This window comes from Trichoplusia ni, chromosome 7, assembly GCF_003590095.1.
Source record: "Trichoplusia ni isolate ovarian cell line Hi5 chromosome 7, tn1, whole genome shotgun sequence".
NCBI classification, from domain to species: Eukaryota; Metazoa; Arthropoda; class Insecta; order Lepidoptera; family Noctuidae; genus Trichoplusia; species Trichoplusia ni.
In genome coordinates this window covers 5,078,916-5,102,516 of record NC_039484.1, presented here as the reverse complement: position 1 = coordinate 5,102,516, position 23,601 = coordinate 5,078,916, and the positions used below count along the sequence as shown (strand labels likewise).

The window sequence follows — 23,601 nt, the reverse complement described above, 5'->3', positions numbered from 1 at the left end:
GACTTAATTAAACGCACTTAATTAACTTGTAATTATTTTATTGTTATTTAGATTTAGATTCTGTAGATGAGAAAATATGGTGGTCCTAACAGTTTGCAAATTACAACAAAATTCAATAAAATGTTTAGAATAAGAGTAAAGCCGTAACTTAGTTAGGTATTCCGGTAGTGCGAGCGTTATGTATTGTGCTCTTTCTGTTTTAAGAGACAATAATCTTGCTTTGATTGGTATCAGACTAGTGGTAAGTACGCTGAAATACGCATCAAGGATAGGACAGATGATCAATTAATATCCATAGAATAATGCTAAGAATATTAAGAATTTAATGTTATTTTTCTATATCACAGCGCTATCTAGTCTCAAACTAATCAAAGCTCGTGTTATGAGTATTAGAAAACTAAAAACCTTCATAATACATAACTTACACCCAGACACAGAACAATTGATCATGCTCATCACACAAACATTGTGCTGGGTGGGTATCGAACACACGACCTCTGGAATAGCCCTTACGGCTACTAAGTACCAATAGACCAAATGGTGGTCAAATTGGCGAACAAGACTGAGTACCTACCTCTAAATTTGATGTTATAAATAAAATCTATTTTTCAAATACTAATACGCTATATGTAAATTTAATTTAGTAATGAATCTTAAAGAAACAATAAAACCAACCAGTCATCAAAACAATTTACACCCGCATATCAGGCGGCATTGGCTTCGAATAAGCACCGGCAAATATACAAGTATGGGTCTCTGTATCAAAGAGCGCGAATATAAACGGTTTGTCAGCTATAAAGTCATGGCCGACGATCTTCGCAACATCGGACACCGTGTCAGTAGCCAGGCCAAAGAGGCTGGATAGTAGGCCAGAGTGATGACGTTTCTTGGCCTTCAGGCCTTGAGGACCAACTTTCACGGAGACGTGCTGGATCAAACCGCCTGGAGCCGCTGGCGGGTCTGATACGAATCTGGGAAAAGAGTTATGAATTTACTGATTGTACGAAATATGATTATGAAACCTTTTTTAATATGTAAACTTTTTCGAACTCGATTGAGCTGAAATTTTGTACCTGACTTGCTCTCAAGTCTTTACTCTTAAAGAAATGATTTTAGTTAACAGTTGCTTTGTTGTTGTTCTGGGCACTTCATTAGGGTTGAGGTGGTAGAATTTTAGGAAATCTTTAATAATTCGTACTTGGAATTGGAAACGTTGTTGACGGAGCTTAATAATTGTATTCGTTTCGTGAGTGAATTATCGGCAAAAGTAGTAGTAGTAAATACATAAAAACTTGATTTTTAACTCAATCAATCGGATTGGGTTTTTTCGGATAGTTCTACCGTTAAAAAGCAATCTTTAATTTACAAAAATAATGCAGTAACAAATAAAACAAACTTACCTAGTAGCCAATGGATCCATCCAGTACTCTCGAATGCCGATATCTTCAAGTGGACCACGCAAATTAAATTCTGACGTCAGGCAAAACCTCGGTATAGCAATATCAATGGGGACCAGACTCATTGTGAGCAGTGGGAATATATCCATGATGGAGCTCATAAAAATGTTGACAGCATCCTTGATGACGCAGTTCTCGGTACCAGATGCAAAGAGCATGGTATACCGTCCGTGTTCACCGACTGGTAGCTCCAAGACCTTGGCCTTCATGAAGGGAACGTGGGCCAACCGGACCCGTTTCTTCATCCGCATCATCTCCACTTGCCCCAAAACATTATGAGCCTCGTCGAAGAATGGATGGAGGTGAATACTCGCTTCGGAAAACGCGTATTCCCACAACCCTTGGTACTCCAAATAGTCGAGAATTATTGAGTTTCCTGTCACAGCTAGATTCGTAGGCGTCGCTAGGAAATCGCTCATGATTTTGGAGGCGGCTTCTGGGTTACCCTTGATAGGCGCAGGGTTGAAGTTCAAGAGGCGGAGTCCTTCGCTGTTCCTATGCGTGTTTCTTTCCCATTCAGGGTTTATCTTCAACGACTCATCTAGGAACAAGCTTCTTCGCCTTATAAAGGTTACATCGTGTCCTGTTCGTTCGACGCTGAGTGCTATCTTGTAGTACCTGTCTCTGGCGCATGCTTCTTTAGGCAAATGGAGAGCGTTGAACAGCTGACTTTGGAGTGGTGGGTCAGCACCTTCAGCTAAAGCAGACAACGATAGCCAAACGGAAATAGGAGAGAAAACGAAGTGGTAATCATTTCGGGCAGCCACTTGATTGTAGAGACGATTGTAGAACTTATTTATTGACCTTTTGTAGTCTTTGGAGATGTCGCGAGTGCAGGGGTTGCGGTATTTCTTTCCTCCTCCGAAGAATCCATCGACTAAGTCTACAGCGCCATGAACTAGTTCCTCTGGGGCTTTGGCGATTTCTCCTACGATGTCATCGCCGTATGCATGTGCTAAGCACAAGGCAACCACTACTATAGTCAGCCGCATTTTGACACTGTTAGTAATCACGTATAGATGATGGTATATAAAGACTTGGTTATTACAAGCTAATTGAATTGTAATTAAGTACTTGTTGCTTTATGTCGATTTAATGTTGTGGTCATGTCGTTTGGAGATAGTAATGCTTTGTAACAGGTTGTGCCATCAAAGTAAACACATTTGAAGTAATAGACTAATAATTTTAATAAAGAAAAACTATTGATAATTCTCTTTTCATTAGCTGTGTGTTATTCTCTTAGCATGCATTGATATTTCGATGCAGATTTTTCCACGTTTTATTTACTTTCTAATAATAATATTGTAGCCTTAGCAAAGCCTGTTGTGGATTTCAATAAGCTGATGTTGATATATTAAAATAACTATCTGTCCATTAAACAAATTGTTTAGTTAATTAACAGGCAATTAGCATAAGCACAGACAGTAGAAAGTACATTTGACTAAGAAGAGGTAAATTAAACCATCATTAAACAATGAAATATTTTATTTACCATTTAATGGTATATGTTTTACATACAAATTCGTATAGAATATTCTACTACGCCCATTAGTTCCAATAGCATTTTAGCTAAAATTAAATACGTAGATATATTTTTCATTTACTAACGATATAGCTAATAATAGACGTAAAATACAATGATTTCTCTTAAAATGCAGATCAGAAGTTCTGGTATCAAAACAATTGTATTATGGTTGAAAATAATATTTATAACCAATTATAAAATTAACAAGAGGTTTGGCAAACAATGTGTGATTAAATTAGCATTTGGGAAACCGGAGAACAATACACTCAGAACGAGAAGTTTTCATCTTTATGTAACTTTTTTTTTAACAGAAATTACGTTTTTGAATATAATACGAAATTAGAACAGTCCCTTTAAATAATACTTTAGTTAAATATCCAAAAAAAAACTTGCGCAGGGTGTTGGGATGGCTAGACTGAACACCTCCCAAGACCAACCGTAGGCGCAATTGGCCAATTTGCAGTCTAAGTACGGAGGCCCACCAACAAGTATCTATATACAAAAAACAGTATAACAATTAAAACCTAAACTTAAATAACATTATTCTATGGTTTAAAATACAGAACATATTATTTTTTTAAATATTTATAAGGCATTTAAAAACTGTTATCATGGTAACTAAAAAAATGGCAATTAAAGACTAAACTAAGATATTTAAGGCTATTGAAGTCACTTTATTGGTTGTTGAATTAACATTCTCACTTTGAATCCGAGATGTAAAACGGTAAACTTTAAAGGAAATTTTAAATCAACAAGCTATTTATTGCACAAGAAAAACGAAAAATAAATTAAGTACTTAAGATTTTTCCTAGATCCATCATTATACCACCAATTTACACTCGTATTTTTTATTTTTTCTTTAGCCCACTGTGTCCCAGTACTGGGCAAAGGCCTCCCCCAAATCCTTTCACGACCATTCTGGGCCGCATGGAACCAGCCTGCGCGGTAAGCGTTAAGGTCGTCTCGCCACCGCTTCCTATTAATATACTTATTTTTCATGTTAATAGCATAGTAAAATTCTGAAAATAACTTATCTATTGTGCTCTAAAATAATTATTAGATACATAAATATTATTATATTATAACAATAATAATACAATCAAAGTTTTACTACTTACAATCTAATATCACAAAGTTTTGTGAACATAAAAAAAAACAAACAAAATTATCTTATTTCTAAACAAAACATAACATTAATCTTTTTAATACGTCTTTTAATTAACTTTCTTTGAAGATACAACGGTTTACTCAAGAGTTGGACTTATTCATCCGCCGTTGCATCAGCTCATGATTAAGGACTCCGGTTAGGTCCGAAACTATTCGGGCAATCACGATAAATACGCGTGAGTAAACCGTTGCATCTTTTAAGTTAGAGTTTCTAGGGTTTAATACAATAGTCTTATGCTGTGTACAAGAAGTAACTTAATTCAGAACTAGCTGACCCTTCGTGACGCGGGTTTTTAATGTTATTTTCCAGTGTCTTAGCTTAGGACACTCAAAAATAACACTTTCGACGTTGTAATGGAAAAAGTATTTGAAAAATCCTTTTTGGAAGAAATTTGAGCATTCTCTAGAAGTCGATCATTTGCATGAAAAGCAAAGAAATATGATCGGTGTCTATTAAAGCACCCTGCGTAATACTGACAGCGTAACACTATATTACTGTCGCAACACATGTTTCTGGCAACATTAAATTACATTGACATTCATATAATTCTGGAAGTCGGGGGGGGGGGCGTTAAGCCACTGTCAAATAAATTTATGACGAATGACATTAACTTCACTGTAATCGTGTATGATATTGTACTATGAGTTTTAAATTACTTGACGATTGTCATAATGACATTTTGATTACACAACTATTGTTATAATTACAGAAAAGCGACGGTCTGTCCGTCGATGAGTATTATAACCTATGTCATAACGAGTTCTTCCGTTTTTCGGAAGATACGTTACATTATGGGACCCGACTGTTATTTACACACCGTCGCCAGTCGTCACAGGTACGATGGTTTAAGAATTTATGATGACAATCTTTGTAAAAAATCTTCATCTACCAAGAACACACCTTATTCATGAGAAAAATTTACACATAACAATTGTAACGTAGGAAGAGCAAGATAGCAATGTTTCAAAAACGTTCGAGAGAGCGAGATGGCGCTCTACAGTGTAGCGTGCCTTCCTTCTTTCACAACTGTAACAGTCTTACTGTAAGTTATTTAATTAGGTCCCCACAAGATCTACCACCACGTCTTAAAATAATATTCTGATGGTTGTGGAAGCGGCGTAGAATATCTTCACTTCGAAACCCGCTATGATATTAGTTTAAGACATGCCTATTGGACCCCCCCCCCCCTCCCGAACTATTTTAATACAGAAAATCCCGCCTTATGTACCATAAATATATCTATAGACAAAATCTTAAATAATACTTTTAAATCAAATCACTGTGTAATATGTATCTTACACCACTTATGCCTGGATTTAAAGTCTTGCAGACCATAAAATTAAGTAAGGTTATAATATAACCGACCGGTTTTTAAGATATATCAATTTATTTTCTATATATGCAAAACTACTATTTATTACAGCATTGGTCATTTATATTAAATAAAAACTAATACTAATATTAGTACACAATTATATTTGAGCAAAATTTAAAACAAGAACTTTATTTTCAAATGAAAAAGAAAGAAGACAAGTCAAGAAATAAACTAAATTTCACAAAAAAAGGCTTTTAAATATCCCCATTCACTCTAGCACTTTAAAAGTCTGCCTATACCATCTATCTAAGTAACTTCTGTAAGAACTAGAAAAATAGGTTGAAATAACTCTTTTTTTTTCTTTGCCAGTTGCCCTAGAACTGTCATTACAGAGTTGTAAAGTGAAATAGGTTGAGGCGTTGACCCGTTCTTTGAGACCTCAATGTTACTTTTTTTTGTATTGACATAAACTCATTTCACTTTTAAAAGAGTTTTAGTTTTTTAATACTTTTGTGTATTTTTTTAAAATGGATGGAGGGATGAACAGAACTTTTTTACAATACAGTAATGTTGTCAATTAAAAATAATGCCTCTTATTAAATACTTTTAGTTATATGGCGTTTTACAATTGCTTTATGGGTAATGTTAGCGATAAAAAGATAGTATTGCAATAAATGCATTTGTAAACTTATATTAACAGGTATATTGATACATTATTAAATGATGTAACGGTTTACTCACGCGTATTTATCGGGGTAGCCCGACTAGTTTCGGACCCAACCGGAGTCCTTAATCATGAGCAGAAGCGGCGGGATCGCGAGTTGGACTCGCGAATGAATCATTCTCACGACAGTTACTATCAAAATATATTGATACTACTGTAAAATACAGTTTTTTCATAGAAGGAACATTGAATGGAAGTTTCGTACGATCGATCGTCGTCATAAACTCATATTTACTAATATTGTATATTTTACCTCATAAACTCTTACATTAATATTCGCATAAGTAAAGCCGTTTTTATTAATGTTTTTACATGAACTTACGTGAGATTAATTAACATTTAAAGACATTAAAGGTTTTCTTTATTCATATTGACTGACTCACTCGTCCGCCGCCGCTCTTAATTAAGGACTCCGGTTGGGTCCGAAACTAGTCGAGTAATCCCGATAAAACCGTTGTAATATTTAAGTAGTTTGAAATATTACTACTTTTATCTTTTTATTGCTAACTACCCTATTCATAAAGTCTAAACACACAACAATACACATTAACACGCTTACCTAGTCAGGACATAATCGTTGCTTGATTATCTGAATTGTGGCAGCACTGGTAACAATGCAATGATCACTGCTAATGGCGTTACGCTGGCAACACTGCGCTAGTTACAGTGGGTACATCGTGTACATTATGACATCTGCAAATTTCGGAATAATGGCTTAGAGTGGAAATGGAAATATGAAATAATGATGTAAATAAATATGAATTGTTTGGAAAACCATTAACTAAAAAACAATTATCGATTATTTAAGATTCCACCGTTGGGCAACAGATTCTCTGTTTTTCTTCCAAACCTCAATCTTTCACGACACTTACGATATTATTATTTTTTTACCGTGCCTAACAGGGTAAAAAATATTACCTATTGAATTTTTTGAGATCTTTACACTAGTGTGAATAAAGTATTGAGAATAATAATTATATAAATTCATATTAATGAGAGATTGAGTAACAAACTTACCTTGACCAGGAACTAAGAGTGACAGGGTATCCTTTGTTGTTAAATTTCTTAAATAATGCCCCGAGAAAACGTCCTGAAATATGATTAGATACTAATTAATTGCACATGATACTGTGTTGCTTTGTTCTTTAATTTCTACATATTTTGGTGTAGCCCAGCCATGTTTAAAGTGCCTTGAGATAAAATGACTGTTTTCATGAATTGCTTTTTGCATTTTTTTGTTTCTTTACAATTAAATACAGTACTATACTATAACACCATTGCATTTCAATCCCGGACAGGGGTCGAAGCTATGACTTCTGGCTAAACGCAACTTATTACTGGCCCATGACTATGGGCTAAAATTTGTTCATTGTATCACGTCACAGTGTAAGTCGTAATAAATAGTGCTTTTTTAAGTCCATCTACAATAAAGATATCTAATTACTGAGATTTAACGCGTAGTACAAATGTTCAAATTCAAAAGCAATTCGAACAAGTTATGTTCCTATTTACTTAGTACATTAAAGGATCAGTATAAAAGTTAGCCAGCGTTTGTGTCGCCTCACTCATTAGTTTAATGAAGCGTGTAGTGCAGCCTGGAGCTTGCCCGTAATATACGGCCGCTTTCTATATTCGATCTCAATCCCTAATTTACGGATCGAGATTGACATTTGAATCCATTTACAACTTTTAGTGTTTCTATAACCGATCCATGGATCGTTTTCTCGATCTTTTTCTTCAATCTATCTTTGGGAGGGCGGATCGAGATTTTAGATTGGTATTTGTACGAAAGTGACAGTTATGCGTTTTCTATAACCGATCTCTGGTTTTGACAAATCGATTTTTGGCCTTTTTTGATCTATAATTGCGATCCCCATTTTTTTACGGATTGTACTGAGAAATCTGTTAAAATGGAAATATTTTCAAGTGATAGTGATAGCGATCTTGAAGTATTAGCTCAGCTATCGGACTGGGATAGTAGTGACAGCGAAGTAGAACAAACTCTGTCCTTAAAATTTGTAATTGTGATTGTGATGTAGGTATCGAGTGGTTGTTCTGTACTTTACTTGTAAACGGGGGTCAAGGATTTAAGCTGAAGACCAGCGCTCAGTAATTCTTTTGGATTGCTAAGCATAAGCTGACGCTTAAACTTTTTTGCTCTCGGTATTATAGTTTTTGTGTACTAAGTACACTTTTACCAATATCTGTAATACTGGAATCAATGGATAAAGATTATAATATTCTCGTTTTGATTTATTTATTTAAAACCATGAAGTATCATTACAGGGTTTACCCTAATGCGACAGCAAAGAACTTATACTAAACAAAAATTGAAACACATTTCATTATTAAAAACACGTCAGTCTGATTTTGAAGAAGTTGGTGGTGTGGAGAGCTCTTGTAAGAGGTGCTTTGGCGAGCAAATTTGTTCTCGCGGTAGGAACCAGCAGTAGGTGCGGGCTTCGCCGCCCACTCCGCCACTCAAGCACTGCAATACTTCCGGGTGATTCTCCACTCCACGAAGCACCTTCACCAAGTAGACGACCAGTGCAAACTCCCGTCTCATATACAGTTGATTATTGCCAACCATGCCCAGAACAAACAGAGTGGGATCCATGAGTAGGTAGAACGGATACACCCCATACAGTTTCTTGTACAGATGGCGCGTGAACTTATTCTGAATGCGCTCGAATATTACCGCTGTATTCTATTGTATAGCTGAGACATCGGAAAAACAAACAACAAATAAACTTGCGATTTTAAAATATATTATGTTAATGTCAAACTGACTGACAACTTTTCGATTGACTGACGTTCCGTTGCTCATCAATAAACGTTTATGCTTTTTCTAATCTTCAGGTAGAATTATAGTATTTACCGCTACGACTTCCCAATCTTTTATTTTTGTATTTTGTGCAATTTTTAGTGATTATACATAAAATAGATAAGCTCTAAGAAAAAAGCCACCATTTTACTCATTAATAATCGCTGAAGTACTTTTTCTGCACATGCGTAAAACAAAACGTTTACCAGGGCGATCTATCCGTTTGTTTTCGATGGATTTCGAGACGAGATCGATTAAAGAAATGCAGATTCAAGCTCAATCGAGGGATTGAAAAAAATCTGGATTGATCGGAATCTTAGATTCGGGATCGAATATAGAAAGCGGCCGATAATCGATCGTTACCACACAGATAACGATGTTCTAGAGACCCTTAATGGTATTAGTTTTTATGATTTTTCTTTTTTGCATTCACGGGTTAACTTATTGGGAAGAGACGCCTTTCTTTCGTTTGTCGAAATTTGTGTCCACGAGGAAAACCCTCATAAACCTCCTCAAACTCAAAACTCAAAATCAAAATATTTATTTGCATGTTAAGGTTGTATAGTTGTTAAATATATGTTATTGAAGTTCCGCTTATCAGCCTTTTTCAGGAGTTGCAAAAATGTGAGGGCTCTACTTACTATTAAATTCTGTTTAGTACTTCTATTCTAGACGTAAACTTTTTATCGGGGGAGGAGGTAGTGTCAGTGATATCTACCATCATTTGCCTTTGCTCTATAGAAGATCAGACATGGACGGCCCAAGATAACTACAAAACTATTGTTTAATAAATTTATCTCGATTCCACAAACTTTCTCCGGTATTCTTTGCCTTCAAAACTAAATCGCAGGTACTAAGAATACAAGTATAACATTTTATAAGCAATTTGATTTTATGATTATTATTTGAATGATCATTCTATAGGAAACCGATCCGCCATTCCGTCTTTCATTAGTAGCCATTAGGGGTTATTGTGGCACATTGCATTAACTACAAATTGGTTCTCTTTCAAACTTTTTTTTATTTAATTAAGCGTATTTGACTATAGATGAAGTTTTCATCGATGCAATTACGAGCATGGAGTGAAAAATTTAGTTTTGTTTTTGTGGTGGGTAGGATCCATTTCATATATCAGCGTAAATAGTAAAAGCTATACAATCAAATATAGACACAACCTTATTTTTCACATTTGTGTGTGAAAGATACCCCTCTGATCTTGTACCAACCGCCACTGTAACTTCGATTAGAATACAACTTCCTCCCTAACAGGCTGTCTTACCAGTACAGTATATCCATCAGTGGAGTTCAGCCCATAGAGTCCTGGCGTCAAATTCACGTGACTGTCTTCTATATCCAGGTTGACGAGAGCGAACGAGAACGAAGGGTAGGCGTCACCCTTCTTCGGCAAGTGAGGTTTTATCCAAACTATCACGCCATTGAACTGTGGAAGAAGGGACAGAGTAAGAGGATTTGTTACAAGTCACAATTCACCTGTCCCGTTGTGTCTGTCTGTATGTCGGCCTATAATTAAACACAGGGAATTCTAGTACGGGGTACAAGGCTACATCGATGGTTGTAAAATTAAATTACATTTTTTTTTGATAGTTAGATTTCATCTAGCCAGTTTTTATTGAGGTGGCATTTTGACAGCCTATGGATACGTTAATGCGTGACAATGTATGCAATATTATAATACGGACTGGTTCGGATCGGCCGTATCAAGTGTTACTTAACCTGTGACCGATCAACTTGTGCAGTTGTAGTTTAGAGCTCGTTTGATTTCAAACCAATAAAACATAAAAAGATTTTTATAGGTAAATCTACCATTAGTTAAAACAAAGATAAAATAACAAATAACAATATAAATAATTCAAATTCAAGCTTTTAAAACTAAATGCTACATTTGAGGTTCACGTGCAAAACACAAACGTTTTGTGCATTTAAATAAATACTTGTTACGATCAGATGCAGCTGCGCTAAATACAATTTATTTTGTCGTTTTACCACTTAAGGAGATTTATGGGTAGATTTTAACTGTCGTATGGAATTAGTTTTAGTTTACGTAGTGTAGGGATATGAATGTGTTTATTGTAGAAAGTTACATTCACACAACGCCATCTCGTCTCAAATTAAGCAGAGCTTGTGTTATGAGTCCTTGACAACTGATAAACATACTTATATAGTTCTAAATACATACATATTATAGATAAATTACACCCAGACACAGAACAAATGATCGTACTCATCACACAAACATTTGTCCTGGGTGGGAATCGAACCCACAACCGCCGGTATAGCAGTCAGGGTCACTAACCACTAGACCAACAGGCCAGTCGAAATTAAGATGTAGAATTACAAATAAATGATCTTTATCTTTTAGAATGGGGAAGACGACAATTCCTTTTTCAGTGTCCGTCTTGTAGTTTAATGTATGATAATGGATAGGTATCTTTTTGCTTTGTCCCTAAAATTACAGTGAATGAACTTACGCAATTTATCTTTGTCAATTTTTGTTGTTCAGTAAAGGGAAAAAATACGTTTCTAATATTTTTCAATTATCAAACTGAGAACTAATCTACTTATCTAGATTTGTACTTTTTATACTCAGTCGTCATTCATTTTACGTATAATGTTTTGGCGAACCCGTTATTTCTAATATTGCTTCTGTAATTGGAAATAAATAACTTTGTTCAAGAAAGTATTAATTAATATTAGTAGCTCTAATAGATGTTGAAGTGACGGCAGGTGGACTAAGACGGTGACAGAATAGTTGCCAAGACAAGGCAAAGGAAACGTCGGTCGTCCGGGAGCAAGATCAGTCGATGATACAGTAAAGGTCTCGGGTCGAGTCTGGATGAGGCTGGTACAGGAACGTATAAATTGGCACGAGAAAGGGGAGGCCTATACCCAGCAGTGGGGAGACATAGGCTGTGGATGATGATGATGTCACATTACATTTTAAAAGAGGGCGAAAATCCATGTGGTCGAATAACTAAGGAGTGCTAAGAAACGAAGGGTGTATAAATTACTAGCGTGCAAAAGATTTTAACGTCATTTTTACAAGAAAATAAGTTAGACTCAACTTCTAAAGAAAACAAATTACAGTCTGATATTTTTTTACATAATTCAGGAAGCGGAAATTTCAGTTTTCCGACTCTAAGTACTTAGGAACCGAAATTAGAGATCCGCTATTTGTTTAAAAGACTTAGTCCTTTTTTGCGGCTGAAAATGAAGTATATTTTGTAAATAATGTTCTTTTTAAAAAGAACAGGTAATTGATAATGGGTTTTTAAGTCACATTTTTAATATCCTCGGAGGGTAATAATTAATTTTTAACCCCCCCCGCAAAAAGAGGATTGTCACAAGTTTATCTTTAGTTATATTTCATAAAAATCGCTTCGATCAACCAATTTACTAATTACTTACATGACACACAAGCTAGTGGATTTTTTATAAACTTAAAAAGGGACCTCAAAACGTAACCATAAAATACACAAAAAACAATTATGATTCTTCCATTAAAAGTACATAAGTCTATTATCGAGTGTAGTTCGCCCATCAAAAACATTAACACGAGTTCTATATTTAAATCCAACAATAATGAACTTTCAATTCTTACTTTTAGAGTCCATTTTCGAGTGTCACATACACCAACCTACATTGTTCCAGCTTAAGAACTACCACAAAAAGAAAACAATAGACTTACCATATAAGGCCTCGCCATGATCCCCAATGGGTCTTGTGCCACCGCAATAAGGTCTAAATTCTGTAGCAACGTCTTCTCATACTGAGTGATCTTGTTCATGTCGCAGCTGAGCAGTATGGGAGCTGATAGCATCGCGTACACAGCCAGCTGGATGCGGCTTTGACTCCTCGTTAGTACACCAGTACCGAATATTAACTGGAATTGTATATAACATATGAGATAGATTCAATCTTCAATGTAAAACGTTCAATAAGATGGCGCTTGTATGGCTTAATGCGAGTTGGAAATTAATATTTTATTGAGTAAATGGCAAATTTATATATAGAACCGGTCAAGTACGGGTCAAACTCTTGCCACTAACTTGGTTCCGTACAAATAATAAAGTGAACAAAATTCATTACGGGGTCAACCTTGCTTTGATCCTCATTTTTAGTATTTATCGTTATATATATTTATCGTTATATATATATATCGTTATATGTATATATCGGCAACAGACAAGCGTCTATGTGAAAATTTCAACCGTCTTATTGTCACAGGTTAGGAGATACAGCCTAGTTAGAGACCGATGGTCGTGCAGAAGCATAGATATGCTGACCATATTCTGTAAATCGCCTAACGACTCTTTAGATTCCGCACCCAAACACTAAAAACAAAAACTGTTTACAACCAGCGGAATCTTAATAACACGATCCTATCCACCCATTTCTCTATACCAAAACCCAAAAAAACCTTACAAAACCCCATGCCCCCTCTCCCCACGCACCATATCGGGGTCGTTCCACTGTCCCGGGCCGTGATGCGGCGCCATGTCCCGGTACCCGCGCCGGTAGTGCTGCACGATGCCGGCCAGCGCCTCCCACGACGTCTGCACGTCGTGGAAGTTACGCCACATGTTGCAGTACTTCGATATGACCTGGTAATCTGGCTGGAAGTTGGGGGGAATGGAAGATTGTAGTAGATCTGTTTTGAATATTAGTTACTGCTCGGTATAGTTGTCGGTACGGATCTTGAGCGCTCGGCGGAAGAGTGGGGATCGCTTTGCGCATCGTAAAATAAAACGCCAATCAATTGTGCAAAGAACGAATTTCCACGAATTCTGCGCAGGTGAAGGTCAGCGCTCAAGATCCGTGCCGGTAACTATAAGGATTACAACGCATTTCCATACACTGACACAAAAACGCGGATGACGTAGCACGGCGCTTCAGGTTTAGTCAGTAAAAGTCTGACACAACCCATTTCTTCCCCCGGTGTCCATGGATATTCAATGATCATGGGGGTTTTATTAACAATCAAATCACATGCACAAAGACACACAGACTCGGGCCTAGCATATAATCACACAAACGTTTGTCCTGCCCAGGAATGAAACCCACGATGAGTCGCGCACAGTGTTTTTTGAAGTGGTGACCTCAACTCCTCGACTATCCGGACAGTCAAAATCAGGATTATTTTAGTGGGTTGACACACTTAGTATATACTTGATAAGGTTTACATAAACTATTTTAAATAACTTTTAGTACAAAAAAAACTCATCAGTAAAATACCTTTGTTTTTTACTTACGCTTATTTTTTATGTTTGTCGTTTCACTTACATCACTACACTCTTTACAGCGACATGAAATGCTCATAAAGCATTTATTCGTTTCTTATGACAACGGATTTTGTTGATTACATATTTTATTATTCTACTAGACATATATTATTGCACTAGCTATTTCCTGCTATTTTTCTTATACGCTTAGGGACAAAAAACAAACTTTACCCAGAACCTTGCTTTAAGTGAATATTATAATTCTATGTATCAATTGAGAATACTCATAAGTTTTAAATTCAAAAGAGTAGAAACATACTCCCATATCCTTGACACAAAAAAAATATTATACTAAGAACTAAGACTAAGCTACTTCAAAAAAACAAAATCTGTTTTTCGTGTACATAGTTTGGCTTAAACTAACTTATAATTTGATGCCTTAATTACTGTTTTGTAACATTATTAATGAATAATAGGTTTTTTTTTATATTGCCTTTGTCAGATCCGGGCAAAGGTCTTCCCTTCCCCTTTGCCTTTACCAAATTTAAAACAATGTTTACACGCACCTGTTTTTTATGAATGAATTCGATATAATACGGCCAACTGCAGGAGTACACCATCGGTCGTTTTGTCATATTGAGGTACTGTCCCAACATTATATACCCTGAAAATGAGATAAGATGATGATTAGAAAAATACGCGGTGAGCATATCTTTAATAATGCAATATAAACCAGTCAAGTATTTTCATGTAGCATTTTCTTATTAAGGGTTGTGTAGTAAAAGGAACCCTATTACTAAGGCTCTACATTCTGTTAGTCTGTTTGTCTATTTGTCGCCAGTCCGTATATCATAAACCATAATAGCGTGTTTGTTCAGTAATCCTAACAGTTTGACAGTCGTTACAGTCAGAAGCTTGAAAGTCTGACAAGTCTAAGCAAGGGGTATCGTGTTGCCTGGGTAACCGAGTTGAAGAGGTCAGAAAGGCAGTCGCTCCTTGTAAAACACTGGTACTTAGCTGAATCCGGTTAGATTGGAAGCCAACCCTAACACAGTTGGGAAAAGGCTAGGCCGATAATGATTCAGTACCCTTAGCTATAACAAAAATCGGAGTTAAGCAACTTGGTCCAGTCATAAATATTATGGCTGACGAATATAAGTTGCAAATTTGTTTTCCGTTCTAAAGAAACCGCAGTACCACTAACCGATACAGCCGGACTTGCTTTGGACCGGTTGAACTTTAGCATCTGATTTCTCATCAATTTATAACACATTATACAAGTCTTAGATCTCAAGGATTCCAATAAACCAAGTCTTTGAGAGAACTTAATTGATTAATAATAATCAACAAAAATATTCTTCCCATCTTTTAATCTTTGCCTGCCTAGCAAAATTGCGAAATACAAATAAATTCCTAAGGTAATCAAAATTTTTCATTAGTTTTTGGGTCCCGAATTCGATTAAAATTTGGTGAAACCTTGCAAAATTTCACTTTAATTTTCCTTTCGGGAAACCCGTTAATAACTTATAACGTAAAATACGTATTTTAATTAACTTGGTAATACTTATCAGAGTTTTTTTCATTAACTGGTTTTAGAATCGATTTTAAAATATCGATAAGAAATCGAAACTTGTAAGTCTTACGTTTTGTAGTATAATCTATATGGCTAGATTAAATATACTGATTTCTATTATTTCTTTAGGTTTCTCGAAGTCACAAAACTTTTGGAGCACCCAAAATCTCAATTCTGATGTTCTGATTCGGACAGCTACATAGTGGCACACTGGTAAAAAATAAGATACCGTCCAATCCTAATTACTATACACCGTGATTTTTTAGTCGTCTTACAAAAGCAGCCCAGTTCATGTATCCAATGACTAGAACACGTTCATGATAAATAGATAGGTATTTATGAGATTTGAATAAATTTAAAATGCAATTTTTATTCAATATTATGATGGAATTCGCAGTTTTTTAGAAACACAGCTCTGTTGCGAGCGCGGTCCGAGCCTTGTAACATTGGTGAGGCAACATAATACTAGGTTTAATAACATAATACTACAAACTAATTTCTTTTTTTTCCATCTAAAATGAATCACCCACCCATCCAAATAGGATGCAAAACCTTCATTGGCAGTATAGTAACTAGCATTGCTTGTTACCAGCCAATTTGGGTCACGAAAACTGTTATCAAAACTACGTACGGTTTGATAGCTCACATGTTTTGAAACATAATTTCTCAAGCAATACATAATAACGTATCGGGTTCCGTTAAAATTGACGGTGATCCCGAACAATCACATCATCGATAATAATTGTGTACGCGTTGGGAACAGATTTTCCTAATTTGATCCAAAATGTTCCCGTTTTGTTTGAGATGTTTCTCTGATACTGGGAGTTTTTAATGTCTGTTAAAGTGGTAAATGAAGACACACAGATTTGTTTTTCTACTCTCGAACTAAGGAATTTCATCCTATTCTCGCTTGGTTTGACAAGTGTATTCGCCATATTCTTCCGCTATCAATGAGGTTGCTGATGTTGTGGAAGCAAGACAGCTATCCGTTGGAGAGTGGCGTCTCGCTTCCACAAAAAAATCTATCTCCAATGACGATAGTAACATAATAACTTTAAAAACTCACCAACATTAAGAAAGTCTTCAGATACAAAACAGCCATCAACTTTGAGATAGTCGACGCCCCACTCGGCGAAGGTGTGAGCGTCAAGGCTCAAGTACTGCTTGGAGCCGGGGTACCTCATACACGTCACATCCGCTATGTTTGTGTACATACCGAACTTCAGGCCTCGAGCATGAATCTTTGAAAAAAGAACATATGAGAAAAAAGGTTTGCGCACACGTATTTATCGGGATTGCCCAACTAGTTTCGGACCCAAACGGAGTCCTTAATCGTGAGCTGACGCGGGTGGCGAGTCCAGTTCGACTCGCGAAAATACGCGTGAGCTAACCGTTAGCCATTTAATAATGAATCATTCCCACGAAAGTTACTGTCAAGAATTTTTTTAATTTATAACTTTACTACATTAAAAATAAAAGTGCTACAAGATGTTCTCAAAACATATAATAAACTTCCGCCGCCTCACGTAGTCGTGCGACAAGACACACGTGCTCATACTTTCAAATTGACAAAAATTATGTACTCAACTATATTAGCCAGTAGAGTATCTTTAAAACCAGGGTTAACAATTAGTACCATGTATATACCACTAACTCTATGATTATATCTAAGTACAGTTCATTTAAATGAGTGTTCATTCTGATGTGGTGATAGTAAAAAATGTACCATGACTAACAGTGCAAATATTTGTTATTTTTATTAAATACAAGAATTTGCCAATGTCAATTAACTTACTATGAAAAAACGTTGACCAATGTTTAATCATTTCTTGCGTTAAGTGGAAATAATTGTTAATTGTCCATTTTATAAATAATATTTTACTCAATACTGCTTGTAGCAGGACATTGTAATGTTAAGTATTTGATACAAAGATAAGGACAATAATACAATGAACTGTCTCAGATTTGTTTACAAACCGAACAGAATTTTAATTGTAATGTAACAATTATATGTAATTATCATATTGCATTGTTATTCAATACCTATTTTATTATTGATGAGTAAAATGGAATTTATATGCCAATATTATTTACATATTTTTGATCCTACTATGTATTTTGGTTCTAAATATGTAAAGGTTTTCTTCATGGACATGTCTGAATTATTTCTTAATTGACTTTACAGATTAGAATGTCTAATTACCTAAAATTTTATTTACAGTACTTTAAGGTTGTGTTTCAAACATGCGTCAACCAAAAAAAAAGTTTTGTTCATTTAATTTCAACTAGTTGTTCAATTTACATTGAGTACAACTATATAGGGGGAGTGAGACTATGGGGCATTTGAATACTATAGGGGTCAAAATCTCCAAAAAAACATTTCTTTTTTTTTATGGCACTCATTCTGCATATAGACCATAGAAGCCTAAATGCAACTAAGGAAACCTAGCAAAGAGGAAAATGTCTGAACATTCAAAGTGTTTAAGTAAAACAACATACTAACATAGTCACCAAGGAACTTCATTCCCCGAGGAAACCTCTTCCGGTCAGCCACCAGCTTCCCGTGTTCATCCCGTGCCCTCTCGGACCAGCAGTCGTCAACAATGATATACTCATAGCCTGCCTCTTGGTAGCCGTCTCTATAGAAGGAATCGGCTACTGACATAATAAGTTGTTCACTGAAAATATAATAAAATGTAGTTTTATGACATCAAACTCATTTTATTTTGATAGGAACAACCAAATAATTGCAAAAGGAATATAAATTGTTGTTCACTGATATCAAAACATAGTGATTGGCCATCACACGTCATATTCTGAGAAGGCTTAACAATATTTTGATTTTAAATTATATTACTTTTAGTAGAATAATTTTCGCAGGTATAATACAAATGCAGGTTGCAATGTACTTTCACTGTGATTAATATTTTTACGAGTCATAAACATACAGCAGAGTTGATCTAACTGTTAGGTACCTAAAAATCATTATTGAAAGATAAACACTCACTTTAAACATTTAGACTCATTTCCCTCGCATTTGATGCCACACATGTAATATCCCCATGACATCCAACCCATGGGAGGCGTCCGAGCCAGACCATTCTCCAAAAGATTTGCTTCATGCAATAAAAGCGTGAAAAACACTGTTAAAATCGCGCGCCGAAAATAAAACATTTTACTCGAAGTTACTCCGTCTTTTATCATTTGTGACGTGTACATTTTGATGCTTATATACTTAAATTAACAACTTCAAACATTTTTCGGCATTTAAAATTGCCACGCCGGCTCACCACAACAAATGACGCATTATAATCATTGTTTATTTATTGTGAACGGTGATAAACTGTTTACATTCCATTCCATTGGTAACTTGACATTTAAGTCTTGACATAAGATGACAATTATTGTCAAATGTTTTCTTTCAATGAAATTGCTTGAATTTGTAACATTCTTTGACTAAAAACTTCACGGAATTAATAAAAAGTAAAAAATTACGCTTAAAATAAAGGTGTCAGATGTCTCAAAGGCGTCAGTTTTAAATCTTTGGAGTTCTGTTTTACACTAGTCTCTCAAAAGACAGCGTGCCAAACTTAGATTCTGCAGAAAAAGCGGCCAATTTAAAAACAGTTACGAAATCATCGTGCAGGTGTATATTATTTCGTGAATAACTATTATAAAACACCAAAACAAATGTTGAGCTGCATTAAATTTATCTATTTCAATTATTTTAAGGCAGGTATAATCAATAGAACAGACATAATCAAATGAGATTTTTTCACGTAGAACGTGAGTCAAGTAACAAGAAACATCAAACGGGAAAAGTCACGTAGCGTCAGGCAATTGGAAAGCACAATAAAAAATGTAAACGGCCGTCGATCCACACGATTTAGGCAAAGGGGCGAACTTACTTTTCCTGTTTTATCTTTTTCGCATCCATGTACCTACTTCTTCAAATAAAATGATCGCCGACAAAGCGGGTCAAAGTCAAAAAAATAAAACTTGTCTATGATGTGTGCCCAGAAAAGTTATTTAATTTTATAAATTTAACTAAACAACAATACCTACTTGACTTATTTAACTAAGCAATCGAAGTTATATGGTTTACATGGTTACTTTTTAGTTTGTGAAAATTTAAAAATGATTATACACGGTGATTTTTTAGTCGTCTTACAAAAGCAGCCCAGTTCATGTATCCGACGTAAAATACCCCTAGGCGCGATTATTATTTTTTTATCATCAACTAAGATAATAAGTACGAAAAAAATTAAACAAAAGAAATCTGAAATATACTCTTAAAAATGATAAAAACGCCGCCGCCCGCGTCCCTCACTGTGTTTCTAAAAAACTACGAATTGCATCATAATATTGAATAAAAATTGCATTTTTTTTTTCAAATCTCATAAATACCTATTTTTTTATCATGAACGTGTTCTAGTCATTGGATACATGAACTGGGCTGCTTTTGTAAGACGACTAAAAAATCACGGTGTATAAATGCTGTCTGGTTATCAGGTCCGTGAGGATTCTGAAATAATATGGCTTATAATGTGAATTCTCAATGACTCTAAGTACTTACTACAAATTAAAAGCATTAAACAATACCAATTTTCATTAAAGTGTATTTGAAATAAACGTTTGGCTCGGATAAGTAATTCAATTGCAAAACTTTAAATGGGAATAGCAAAATTCTGAAGTGCGGGCGTTAGCGCGTTATTTTAGATGGGATGTTTTCAACGTTCAAGTTGTGTGATTGATTATATCGCTCTGTATACCAGATGTACGCTGTTATTATAAGTGACGAAGCTTTATCGGGATAGATCAATACCCCGTGACGGTAAAAACAAGTGACGGTTTAATAAATCAACATTCTTACTTGTCATTATTTTAAATCGTGAAGAAGTTGGTATCCGGTTGAAGTTTGAATAAAAATTGCCCAAATTGTATGCTTGATATTTGAGTATCATTGCTTGATAATTATGATATATAAAAAATTGAATTAATGAATCATGGCGGCTTAAACCATAATTATTTTGTTGCACATAAATAATAATATATAAAATGTTTTTTATTTATAAAAGAAAACTCAAATAAATATTTGTAAAATTTTAAAAGAAATAAACAATCGTAACCCGACCTCATCCTTTGATCATTAATACTGGCTTGAATAAAATAGATTACTCTAGTTCCTGAGTTCGGCCATTTCCCTGTGGGTTGGCCCGCACAGTGCTAGTCCGGTATTGAAGTTATTCTATTAAACAATATGTTTGTCGGCGGTACTCTCAGAGGATATGGCTGAAGTTCTATTTAATATGATAATGTGTTTATGGTTAAGTCCGTTTCCTCTAACAAATTAGATGACTGCTTTTAGATGCGGTTCTTGATGTACTTAGATTATGTTGGTTTTAATTAGTCGTGGTGAAAAAACGAGGTTATATTTTAATGAAAATGAAGAATAAGACAACTGCGAATATTGACTTCAACTAACAATAACCTAATATGATATTCACTTCTAGCCTTTATCACAGTATATAGAATTGTACTACCTACGTACCTTTGTCTTAAAGTGTATCTTTGACTAGCTATCAGTCAAGTCTACGAAGCGCGTCATATCAATTGCAAGGCGAATTAGTTCATTGTATTTAGCCTAATTTATTGCTCTACACACACTTTGCTACGCTTCAACTTTATATGGAGAAATAATTCAAGGATTAAGAGACATTTTATATTAATATTTTTCCTCTAGTCTACTTCTTTTCCTTAGGTATTTTATTAAATATTTTTATTTTGTTGTCCTCAGGGCCAGCGTGTCGTTGGTGTAGTTATGGGCGGAGATGGCATGGCGCAGTAGCGCGATGGCTGCGCCGCGGGTGGCGCCGCTGGCCGCGCTCTTCACCGCGCTGTTGGTCTCGGTCACCTCGCGCGCGTCCACGCAGGATCCCGTGCAGTTCGAGGCCGCGTTCCAAGGTCAGTTCAGTTGCTTAGACTTAAGACAGTTACGACAGTTAAGACGATAAAAAAAAATGTTTATCTCAAATAGGCCTCTTTCCAGGCCCTTTTTAACGTCATAATCGATAATTAATTCGGTCGATGTATTGAATCAAAGAGTCGGTCAATTGACATTTCAATTTCAGTTTAACGACCCGATCTACACAAGCGATTGTAAAAAGTAATTTGTCTAAAAGGATTAGGAAACTTAAATATCTATCGTCATGGAACTGTTTGCGAGACCTCGTGCGGCAAAATTTGAAATGTTACAGCATTGCCTGGTTCCTTATTCTAACAGCTAGTATTAAAGTATTATAAAGGTAGATACAAAACAGAGTCTCAGTGCAGTAAGAGGCTTTTACTGAGACTTCCAACTGTAATCCTTATGGACTACAATAAAAAATGAAGAATATTCTCTATCTGAAAGTAGAAACTCTTCAGGAACAATGTAACTACATATTTCTACCTTATACCTGAACCTGTATAGGGAGTACCCTGGTTTTTATCTTTACAAAAAAAGCAATGTAGAAAATCTTGATAACGCCAATACCTATCCAATATTACTTTAAATATGATACTCGGTACAAGAATTCGTTTCAATAACCTCAATAGGCAACTTAGGTAATAAGTATTAAGGGTAGTAGGCGTTAGGTGAATAGGCATCGATACAATGCTTCTAACGCTTCAATAACTTTCCAATTAAACGCCCTAACATTGAAATCAGGCATTAAAAGGTCTGATACCAATTTGGAAATACCAAACGCCTCCGTTTCAATCGACCGTATTCGAGGTCGCCCTAATTCCCGATCGTTAAGTCAAAATGTCAAATAGTCTTCTTACCAAGAAACAGAAAATTTCGAACATTATTTCAGGCTTTATTGTAACCTTATTAGTACTTTCCAGTTTAAAATAGCACTTCGAAACCTTTTGGGTCATTATTAGGACTTAATTAGAGAATTTTAGGCGTCGGTTTCTTGTTGGTCTTGGTTAATTTAAGTTGATGCAGAACGTCGAACGAAATAATCAATTAGTTACTTAATATTTGAAGATCTCATATAAAAACAAAAACAAAACGAAAGCATATGAGTACTTTCTTAGGACTAGAAAGTTACGGATAGAAAAAAAAAACAAAAAATGTCATTTATAAATAAGTCATGAGTCTTGGCCTTCATAAAAATTATTTATTTTTAAACTAGTCTAAGCATAGTACATGTAAATATGTAGTAAGCGTTCTAGATTACATTGAAGTGAATCAACAGCAAACAGTTGAACGTAAGTCAATAACACAAAATATTTATTTTGAAAATCTACATACCTTGCACCTAAACTGTGATATTTATTTACGCTTACAAAAGCTATAACAAATGAGTTTGAACTTTAACCTAAAGACTGTGAACAATGACCTTTAGGAATTTTAATTAAAAACGATAATGCCTCAGATACCTTTTATTTCCAACCCTCAGTCCGTTCCGCAATAAAACAAGCTACCATCTCTCCTCATTGTTTCCTTTGCCAAAGAAAGCAATACAGCAAACCGGAAAGATGCAATTTTGCAGACAACTCTTTAAATCCCGGAGCAAACGGCGGTCGTCAAGAAACCTCTTTTAAAAGCCGCTCCCTTTCATAATCTCAGAATTAATTGTACCGAGGAAAAAGAAAACAATGACAAACAAATATTCTACAGTGGGACAAAACGGAAGGAACAGTCTGCCAGAATTATCCTCAGTATTTGCCTAATTTCTCAATCAGGAAACCGATCTTATTCAAACAAACCTCTATTTGGACCATAA

The 23,601-nt window shown here is 35.3% G+C and overlaps 3 protein-coding genes across 3 annotated transcripts in view; 1 reads left to right on the top strand and 2 right to left on the bottom strand.

Moving 5' to 3' along the window:
* LOC113495528 (pikachurin-like) overlaps positions 1-23,601 on the top strand; it is a 160,015-nt gene that overhangs the window by 72,828 nt on the left and 63,586 nt on the right. The window contains exon 2 of the mRNA XM_026874285.1: positions 21,624-21,790. Coding sequence (XP_026730086.1) covers positions 21,658-21,790 — 133 coding nt within the window. The 5' untranslated portion in view covers positions 21,624-21,657. The remainder of the gene's footprint in view (positions 1-21,623; positions 21,791-23,601) is intronic.
* Positions 642-3,891, bottom strand: LOC113495881 (serine protease inhibitor 77Ba-like). The gene is made up of 2 exons (XM_026874878.1): positions 1,401-3,891; positions 642-986 (listed from the first exon to the last, which is right to left on the bottom strand). The coding sequence occupies exons 1-2, from the start codon at positions 2,447-2,449 to the stop codon at positions 692-694; spliced, it is 1,344 nt and encodes a 447-aa protein (XP_026730679.1). The 5' UTR covers positions 2,450-3,891; the 3' UTR covers positions 642-691.
* LOC113495530 (alpha-N-acetylgalactosaminidase-like) lies at positions 6,450-19,827 on the bottom strand. The gene is made up of 9 exons (XM_026874286.1): positions 18,834-19,827; positions 18,330-18,504; positions 16,893-17,067; positions 14,820-14,917; positions 13,486-13,647; positions 12,720-12,914; positions 10,293-10,454; positions 7,207-7,279; positions 6,450-6,882 (listed from the first exon to the last, which is right to left on the bottom strand). The coding sequence occupies exons 1-9, from the start codon at positions 19,043-19,045 to the stop codon at positions 6,851-6,853; spliced, it is 1,284 nt and encodes a 427-aa protein (XP_026730087.1). The 5' UTR covers positions 19,046-19,827; the 3' UTR covers positions 6,450-6,850.

Bases quoted from the DNA above. Each gene is read 5' to 3' on its own strand.
- LOC113495530 (XM_026874286.1), bottom strand. From the start codon at position 19,045: ATGTACACGTCACAAATGATAAAAGACGGAGTAACTTCGAGTAAAATG. The intron at 14,918-16,892 runs GTGAGTTTTTAA...TCTCATTTTCAG, and splicing joins TGAAGACTTTCTTAATGTTG to GGTATATAATGTTGGGACAG. The intron at 6,883-7,206 runs GTAAGTTTGTTA...CGAAATTTGCAG, and splicing joins ACTCTTAGTTCCTGGTCAAG to ATGTCATAATGTACACGATG.
- LOC113495881 (XM_026874878.1), bottom strand. From the start codon at position 2,449: ATGCGGCTGACTATAGTAGTGGTTGCCTTGTGCTTAGCACATGCATAC. The intron at 987-1,400 runs GTAAGTTTGTTT...TCAGTAAATTCA, and splicing joins ATGGATCCATTGGCTACTAG to TAACTCTTTTCCCAGATTCG.